The sequence below is a fragment of the Ahaetulla prasina genome, chromosome 2 (assembly GCF_028640845.1).
Source record: "Ahaetulla prasina isolate Xishuangbanna chromosome 2, ASM2864084v1, whole genome shotgun sequence".
NCBI classification, from domain to species: domain Eukaryota; kingdom Metazoa; phylum Chordata; class Lepidosauria; order Squamata; family Colubridae; genus Ahaetulla; species Ahaetulla prasina.
Genome location: NC_080540.1, coordinates 80,893,937 through 80,903,798, shown reverse-complemented (window position 1 = coordinate 80,903,798; position 9,862 = coordinate 80,893,937). Strand labels below are relative to the sequence as shown.

The 9,862-nt window shown below is 41.3% G+C and overlaps 1 protein-coding gene across 1 annotated transcript; it reads left to right on the top strand.

The window, feature by feature from the left end:
- Nucleotides 1-1,160: 1,160 nt before the first annotated feature.
- LOC131191942 (uracil nucleotide/cysteinyl leukotriene receptor-like) lies at nt 1,161-6,775 on the top strand. The gene is made up of 2 exons (XM_058170605.1): nt 1,161-1,212; nt 4,240-6,775. Exon 2 carries the CDS (start codon nt 4,240-4,242, stop codon nt 5,305-5,307), a length of 1,068 nt encoding a protein of 355 aa, XP_058026588.1. The 5' UTR covers nt 1,161-1,212; the 3' UTR covers nt 5,308-6,775.
- The last annotated feature ends 3,087 nt before the right edge of the window (nt 6,776-9,862 follow it).

Sequence of the window (9,862 nt, the reverse complement as noted above, 5' to 3'; positions counted from 1 at the left end):
CTTAACAGCTTCATCATTACAGCCTTCCCCATTAGGCCCTTTTAGGAATGGGATAGTTTTTGAGTCTTTAAGTTTGGCATTTATGAAATTATAGAAGGCTTGGGAAGAGTTTGAGTTTAACAGCTCTTCCTCCTGATTGCAATAGTGATTGGTACATTCGGCCTTTATCTTGCTGCAAAAGGGTTTGTAGTGGTTTTTAAAGTTAGCTACGTAGCCAGTTTTGTTTTCTTGCCGAAGACATTTTTTCTTGGATTGTAACTTTCTTATTGTTATGGGTAATCTTTTTTTCTTTGACTTCGAGCAAAAAAGTGTTATAATGGTTTTCTGCAGTTATACAACCTGTGAACAGAAGGTGCCAATCAAGAGATGTGAGGTTGGCAACTATGAGATCGTAGTTGGCTTTTTTAAAGTTATAATTTGGAGTCCCATCATTACGACCCTCTTTGCAAGAACACAAATTGAGACATAAATCAATCATGCTGTCAATTCCAATCACTGTTGGAAAAAGTTTCTTTAACTTGTAGACCATAAATTGAGTTTAAGCTATTGCAGAAGATGAGATCTAAGCAATTGTTGAGCCTAGTGTTGTTCGTTACCAATTGCTCCAGCCCCAGAGTCATAACAGCATTGTACAGGGTTGCATGTATAGGTTCAGTTGTACATTCGTTTAATTAATTAATTTAATTAATAAGAGGCAAATTGATGTCACCAACAAAGATAAGGGGGTGCGGGCAGGAAGCTGCCCAAGTTAGTAGTGCAGTTAGCTTGTTCATATGACCAAGGTTATAATCAGGGGCTCTATAGCATAACAAGAAACAACCTGTGGTATTTAGGGACAGTTTGCAGATAATGATCTCAGGAAGAGCAAGCTCCTGTGTAACATTTATCTTTTTCACATCTAGGGACTTTTAATAGAAGATAGCAACACCACCCCCTCTACGATGATCACAGTCAGACTAGAAATTAGACGTAGGGATGCCTTTTATTTTCACTGACTACAATGAATCTTGTAACACTGAGGTCTCAGCAGTGGTAAATGCCACAAATGTTCTTTAAAAACTATGCCAGCCTAGCCTTGAAACAGGAAACCAGGACAGGGTGATAGGGTGCCTATAATGTTGTTTCAGAATAATTCACACCCATTTTCGTCTTGTCCAAATTCTTTGAGCCAACAAAGGAGCAGGCATCTTCTAGATCACCAAGACACCCAAGGTATGGATACTGCAGATAGCAGCAAGAATGCCATAGTGGGAATATACTTTTCTTTTTATCTGCCTTTCACATTATTTTGATGCCTTTCAATTTAATACATTTAACAGCCTCAGACTATTCTGCTTTGCGGGTGAAATGTGAACATAGCTTACCTCCTAAAATAAATTTGTTTAAGATCTGTTTTGTTCTCCTAAAAATGGAACATATTTACAACTGACGATTATTCCTGAATTGCTCTTGGTCTGGAACTGGGATCATAAAGTTTTAATGACAATGGCATTTCCTTTAATTCCATCGTCAAGTTCTCCCAATCTGCTAGATATATTTCTTACCGGAATAATAAAAAAAATAGCAAGGTAGAAATGCATACAAATTTCAAAAAGTGCTATATTGAATTGAAAAAAAAAACAACAATAGGAAAAATTCAGGGTTCTCATTGTTTGTGGACCTTTTACTCTGTAGAATGCAATTTGTAATCACCTCCCTGAGATAAGTGAAATAGCCATCAGAAAATTAAATCTTTTTTGGGGGAAAAATTATATATTTTAGATCATCCAAGCAAAGCAGTGTCTAAAATTGATACCATTCTTAATACAACTGAATGTCTTTTTAAACAAATCCTTAGAAATATTGGAAGGGTAGATTAAAAAAGAAAATTATATGCTAATTAATGTGGGAAGGAATATGGCAACCCGCTCCCGCTTTCTGAGCCATTCCTATATTAGTTACAGAATGCTCTGCCTTTCATTTGCAACTGACATTTTAGCATGGTTCGAATTAATACAAAAATACAGCATATGTAAGAAAAAAATTAAAAGATGCTAGACTGATACTCATCTTTGAGTAAGAAATGTTGCAATCTCTCTCAGCCAACTAATTTCTCTGGGGTATGGTGAGCACTTCCTTTCATGACAGAAGTTAGGGGCATGGGAAGCTTCAGCGGGAAGTGTGGAAAGCAGAGAGGAAATGAGCTGTCAAAGGTACTTGGGTTGAGGGGAAGCTGGCAGCAGGACCAAATGAAACAGATGCTTCCCCCACCACCCAGTTCTGAAGTTTGCTTTGGTCTCTCAACTGTTATGAATCCTTGAGATATGCTGTTTTCTTAGAATCATGTCAATCAAGGAGAATATGTATCATATAGGGAAAATATGTCCTTTTCTAGTAGTCTGCCTATCCTGCCCTCCTGGACTTCAAGTGCAATTTTGTGCCTATTGACGGAGATTGTAAAGGGAGGGGGATGGACTGGAAAGCATGAGGATTTTTGCCATGGCAACCTGAGCATCTTCCAGATAGGAAAAGTTCAATTCCTAGAATCCCGCCATCAAGAATAGCTCTTCCTCTGAATTCTCGATTTGACATCCATTTTGGATGTCGCCAAGTTTAGTAAGTTCTGTGCCAGAACTGAAACCGTTTATTGGCTGTGCCACTACCTGAGGGCAGAAAGGATGAATAGCTGAAGGGTTGATAGGAATTGCTTCCTTCAGTTGATGATGGAAAGAAAATATTAAATGTTCCACCACATCAAAGTGTTATTATTCAAGGCAAGAGCCAGCAGAAAACCATACTGGTTTGGAGAAGTGTTGATTGCATTCTGGATGCCTATTTTGCATTAGCAATGCAGCAGAGAAGAGGGTCTGTTTGCATCACAAGTGGGAGAGGAAGAAGAGAAGTGAATGGGAAACGCCTCCTTTGATGCTGATTTCTGGCAGCAGAAGATCTACGGGAATTCTGCTGTAAGGTCTCCAATCTCACAGGGCAGTGTTTCCCAGCCTTAACAATTCCCAGCCAGCTGAAGTTGAGAAACATTGCCATAGGGCAATCGCTGTAGGTCTGGGGAACTGACAGTGAAAGAGCCCTTCTGCTCTACTTCTCCTGCCAGTCACAGGGGTAGTTAAAGCAAAGTGGGGGGGAGGGGTTTTTGTTTTTGTTTTTTTGCACCACACAGAGCCCCACCTCCCCATGAACTGGAACCTAAAGAGCTGCTTTCCCAGTAGGTCTGAAGTGACTCTGCATCTGCAACCCCCATAGTAGAGCTACCCACAGGTCCAGTGAGAGGCTTCCAGCTGCAGCTTTTTTCCTGGCACCCCCTGTGTGGGAAAGCTGCCATGGCATTATGGAAGGATTGTGGGCTGAAGGGCCCTTTTCACTGACTTGCTTGGGAGTGGAAGCAAGGAAAGCGTCCCTCTAGTCTAGCTACTCCACAGGTGGAAGTGAGTCCTTTTGTTGCTGGCAGAAATGCCCCCTTTCTTTCTTCCACTGCTTCATCTGCTACCCATGGGCTGGGAAAAGAAGTCAGCAAGGTGGCTTTTTGGCCCAATGGGACAGCCTTGACTCTCCTGTTGCTGGAAATGAGTGCCCAGCAGCCAGAAGGGATGCCATGTCCACAGTAGCCTCAGAGGGGAAATAGGACCAGGACAGACTCTAAGCCTAAACTTATCACAGAATAATTGGCTTTAGACTGACCCTTGGCATGACTTGTGTTGGTGGAAGTTGAAAAACACTCCTTTTGAAGTGGAAAGAGAAAAGCAGAACAAGGCGGCTGTTGTGGTTGGTCAGGGAAGGAGATGCTGTGCATAAGCGCACAAACGTGCCTACCGTTCCTTTCCTATTGTTTTTCTTTTCTTCTTCCTATATATATATATGCTTATACCTCCTAATATTTACTCATATATATGTTTATATACTATATAATCTTTCTGTATGATACTTACATATATTGTTGTGACTAAATAAATAAATAAAATAAATACATTTGTGTTCTTCAGAAACGATTAGTAGGCTTCTTTGCAGACCGGGCCAAGCAGATAGGCCCTTAAGAAAGAAACCTTAAAGAATATAAACAGTCCAATCTTTCTCCACCCATATTTCTGCCCTTGCAGCTGCATGCAGCCAGCAAAGCAATGGAAATACTCCATGCTCAGAGTTTCTACTTCACATTAGCCCTGCTGTGATTGGTGTTCCTTAAAACGCCCAGAGGTTGTCCACTCTGGGTTAAGCTAACATGCAAGTCTTATTTTTGTTTTGCAGATGTGGAAGAATGGCACAGATGCATCCTTCCCTTTGAGGGAAACGCCAGGCTCTCTTCCTAACAACTCAGCACATTTGCAGTGTGTGGCTGAAGCAGCATTCCAGCACTTACTGTTACCCATCATTTACAGCCTGGTTTGCATCCTGAGCCTGGCCTCAAACGGCGTGGCCTTATGGAGCTCTTGGGTCTACCGAGCCCAGGCCCCACCCATCATGATCTTCATCTACAACCTCATTATCATTGACCTGCTCTTTGCCCTGTCGCTGCCATCACAGGCAGTGTATCATGCCAGGCGCAATGACTGGCCCTTTGGAGAAGGCCTGTGCAAGGTCACCAATGCCCTCTTCCTGGCCAACATGTTCAGCTGCACCCTTTTCCTGGCCTGCATCTGCCTGGAGCGTTATGTGGCTGTCCTCCATCCTGTCTTCTACCTGCGCCTCAAATGGCCTCTGTATCGTGTGCTGCTCTCCATGGCTATCTGGTCTGTGGTAGGGATTGGATTGCTGATCTTCTTCTCCAGGAACACCATGACTCATCACTTTTCCAACGGAAACACCGCTTGCATGGAAAACTTCCCAGCCCAAGTTTGGAGTGGAAGTCTGGCAGCCATGGTCCTATCTTCCTCAGCCCTGGGCTTCTTCCTGCCCTTCCTTACTATCATTATCTGTTCCATTGTGATTGCCCACCGAATTATGAATCTGGGCCATGGGACAATGCAGGCATCTTCATTGCGTAGGCATTCCCTTCAAACCCTCTTGATGGTGACAAGCCTGCTCACCCTCTGTTTTCTCCCTTTTCATATCATTCATGTGCTACACACCCTGGGCCGTATTGGCATTCTTTCAGCTCCAGGATTGCTGCACTTCACTTGCTCAGCCCAGCGTGCAGCTATGGCCCTTGCTAGTATCAACAGTGCTCTTGACCCCTTGGTATACTATTTCAACATGAAGCCTGCAGACTGGAAGCTACCATGCTGCGGCTCAGTCAGTCAAAATCTTATGGAGCCAGGTGATATTGTTAATAGCCCAGGGGAGTCCCCTGGAAGGAGCATAATTCTTAGAGACTGAATTTTGTCTACGGCTTCTTTCTAACATCTAGGTGAAAGCGGACTCTTCCCCTGGATATTATTGTAACCTAAGTTATATGCTCCTCTTTGGCAGAGAGACAGACTGAGAAAAAGAAGGAGAGAGAAATTTTATACATGAGATATTGGTTTAATGCTTGCCTTGATTGGCATGATGCATCATTAGCCCAGCCTATATCATGGCCTTGTCTAAGTTAAGGTATAGGGGAATGGATGAAACTGTATCTCCCAATCTTGTCTTCACCAGAGTGTTTGTTCCACAGTTTCCACTGTCCCAAACAGCGCTCCAATGGATAATGCTGGTTGGTCATCACTCAGGTTAAAGACTAGATTAGAATGTTCTTTCAAGATCAGATAAGAACTGTAACCCAAGAACAACCAGTCTGAAGCAGTGGAAACAAAGACTGTTTAGAGAAGAGGACAGAAAATAAAAATAAACTAGGAATCCAGACTAGAGCTATCAGATTCGTGTTGCAATAATCTGGGTTAGAACTGCCCCCCTTTTTCTCCCATCTAATGACAGAATGTGGTTGCAGCCTAATACAGATGACAGCAGAAAATAATGGTTTGGGAAGCAACACAAAATTGTGCTTGTTGTGACTCTAATTGGGTTTCATGTATTGTGCTGAACATAACATAATTTGGTTTGAGTTTTCTGTACTGTTCAAGTTAGCATTGTGCTTTCTAAACTATGATTTTACAGCTTTGTGTAGTGTGTGAAGTCAACCGTTATAATTTATTTAACAGATTATGGCTAACAAAATCTTGGCAAGGAGAAACTTTGGCAGGCAAGACTCACAGTTCAGGAATAATGTGAGGCAAGGAAAGTTTATCATGTTAATCAAGACTGGAAGCATGGTAATTGTTGGGATTGTTACTTTCTATTTATAGAAAGATTTTGGCTCAAGGTCCAGGTGATTTTGGCTCAAGGTCCAGAAGATTGAGAGATAAATAAGTAATAATCTGTACAAATCAGCTCTGGAAATACTTTGCAGGATATGGATTAATTTATTACATGTTATCATCTCCCAATACATTTCCCAGCCTAATAGTTGAAGCATCGAGAGCTACAACAGCACACAAGCTATAAAAGACATTCCACTCAACTACTTGATTAAAAGTCCCCATTAACAGGGTCCTGGTTATACTGGCATAGCATGGTTTCTTCAGTTCTTACCACTGCCAAATCTGGACATATGTCAGAACCTGGTCTTTTACAGAATCTTGATCAATATCCATTTGGGGAAGAAGATCTGGAGAAAATATAAAGCTTTCCATTTGCAATTGCTAAGAAGGTTACACATAAACAGCATTGTCCATTGGTGTTTAAATGGATTTTAAGACAGACTTCTTATAATGTGAGATTTATATGGATAAAGTGTGATGATATACAAAGGGTCCTACTTCTTCAACAGTACTCTCTGGATACTACAAACGAAACACATCTATTAAGGACACTAAAACACAGAACTTCAGGGTAATTTTTAAAATTCTTAGCTGTAGTTCTCAGAGCCAATCTAAAAGTTATTATCAAACTGTAGTTCTTTGTAATGGGGCAGAAAAGGAATCTTAATCTCATATATCTAATAATCATATCAGTTGTAGCTTATTAATTTCATTTCATTTCATGGGGAGTGTAGCCCCCAGCTTCCACACAAAAACCCAAATCAGAGGTAGTAGCTAAATTAGGCAATAATGGGTTCTGATAATGATTCATCACATTAACCCTTTAAAATGAGAAATACGAAAGTAATTAGGACTTTTAAAGAAACTGGATTATTTTAACATGGCAAGGTGAATCATAGCAACCGTAAGAAAATAATTCTTCTGAGTATCACAAGTCCCTAACATTTTGTAGACATTTCTCATTTTTTGTTGTCACAAATTCAGAATTGATCTAAATTGAAGTCCTTGAGAAATGCAGTCATCTTTGAAAGTAAAACAGAAAAACAATATTCCACATAAAGATTTTTCTTTCATTTCTTAATAATTTTATTTATTTATTTATTCAAATTTTTATACCGCCCTATCTCCCGAAGGACTCAGGGCGGTTTACAGCCAGATAAAACATGAGAATAATACAAGTAAAAACAACAATTAAAAAACTTATTAATTAGGCCAAATTAAAAATATCACTAAAATAATATAAAACCCCATTAAAAACTAAATTTAAAACTAAAACCCTAGGCTAGCCCTGCGCAAATAAATAGATGTGTCTTAAGCTCGTGGCAGAAGGTTCGGAGGTCAGGAAGTTGGCGAAGCCCTGGGGGGAGCTCGTTCCAGAGGGTGGGAGCCCCCACAGAGAAAGCCCTTCCTCTGGGTGCCGCCAGTCGGCACTGCCTGGCAGACGGCACCCTAAGGAGTCCCTCTCTGTGAGAGCGTACGGGTCGGTGGGAGGCGATCGGTGGCAGTAGGCGGTCCCGTAAATAACCCGGCCCTATGCCATGGAGCGCTTTAAAGATAGTAACCAAAACCTTGAAGCGCACCCGAAAGGCCACAGGTAGCCAGTGCAGTCTGCGCAGGAGTGGTGTAACATGGGAGCCACAAAGGGCTCCCTCTATAACCCGCGCAGCTACATTCTGAACCAACTGAAGCCTCCGGATGTCCTTCAAGGGGAGCCCCATGTAGAGAGCATTGCAGTAATCCAAGCGAGATGTCACGAGCACATGAGTGATCGTGCATAAGGCATCCCGGTCTAGGAAGGGGCGCAACTGGCGGACCAGGCGAACCTGATAAAAAGCTCTCCTGGAGACGGCCGTCAAATGATCTTCAAAAGACAGCCGTCCATCCAGGAGAACGCCCAAGTTGCGCATCCTTTCCATTGGGGCCAATAACTCACCCCCAACAGTCAGCTGCGGATGTAACTGACTGTACCGGAGTGCCGGCATCCACAGCCACTCCGTCTTGGAGGGATTGAGCTTGAGCCTTAATGAAAGGATAGAAATTTTAGCTCTAGTTGCTTTATTCAGAAAATGAAGACATAAGGAGAAACAACTTGATATTTTTCCTGAGTGTGGTTGGTCTTTACAGAGAATGTTTTTCCCTTTATTTTCCTTTCTATTTAAAATATTGCTAATGCAGTAGATGTATTGCTAGTTCAGAGGCATTAACTACAATCCTAAACTTACAGCAATATGGCGGTTTAATTAGTGCTTTTGTATCCAATTCTTTACTGAATAAAGGTAAAGGTAAAGGTTCCCCTCGCACATACATGCTAGTCGTTCCCGACTCTAGGGGGCGGTGCTCATCTCCATTTCAAAGCCAAAGAGCCAGTGCTGTCCAAAGACGTCTCTGTGGTCATGTGGCCGGCATGACTAAACGCCAAAGGCGCACGGAACGCTGTTACCTTCCCACCAAGGTGGTCCCTATTTTTTCTACTTGCATTTTTACGTGCTTTCGAAACTGCTAGGTTGGCAGAAGCTGGGACAAGTAATGGGAGCTCACCCTGTTACACGGCAGCACTAGGGATTCAAACCGCTGAGCTGCCGACCTTTCGATCTACAATACTCTAGGTAGAGTATACAGGCTCATAAATACTTCTATTGATTCATTTTTTGATAAACCTTGATATGTATTTTATTATAGAGGATTTTTTTTCAGTTTTTTTATGAGTATATAGGTAGAGTATACATACTCATAAAAAAACTGAAAAAAATCCTCTATAATAAAATACATATCAAGATCTATCAAAAATGAATCAATAGAAGTTAAATGGTTCATTGGGTTCTTTACGTCCCACTGTTTTCAATACAATTAACACTAAAGCAAAAAAGTCACATTTTTGTCCCTCTGTCTAAACAAATCAGCTGTTGGCTGTCAAGGAGAGTGAAACCCCTTCCTTCGTTTCCATCCAGTCTGTTTTATCATTTTTCCCCTCTTTCTTCCTTTTAACTGGTTCTACTATAACTGGGTTGTTGTGAGTCACCCAGAGTCAGCTGGGAATCAGGTGGCACACAACTTTGATAAACAAAACAAAACAAGTTTAGTACATGGTTCTGCATATGCAAAACCTGATTCGGCCAGATTGTGGTCCAAGTTTTTATTCCTGCTCTGGACTGAAGTGGCTAGATAACATCTCCAGCTCTAACAAAATTGCACATTCCTTCACTAAATAGTTGCATGGGTTCTTCAGACAGCCCCATTTCCTCCTGCCAAAACATAAAAACATCTTACAGAGTCTGGCTCTTCTGAGGATGCCCCAGGCACTATTCCTCGGGTTTTGTGACACTGCAACCCTTAAAATGATGAATTAATTTGTAAGATCCCTCTATAAATAAAGCTAATGATTTCACTGAAATTAGTTAGGTTCAAAAGTCCAAACTCAAAAATTCAACAGACACGGCCATGCTTTATGCCATGTCTACAGAACCAGTTTCTTACTTATTTCTATTTATTTACTTGTATTCTGCCTTTATTAGTCTTACAAATAACTCAAGGCAATTAACATATCCAACACACCATATTTATTTGTTTATTTGTTTATTTTTCCACCCATCTTGCATCCAATAACTCTGGGCAGCTTACAACATAAAAACATT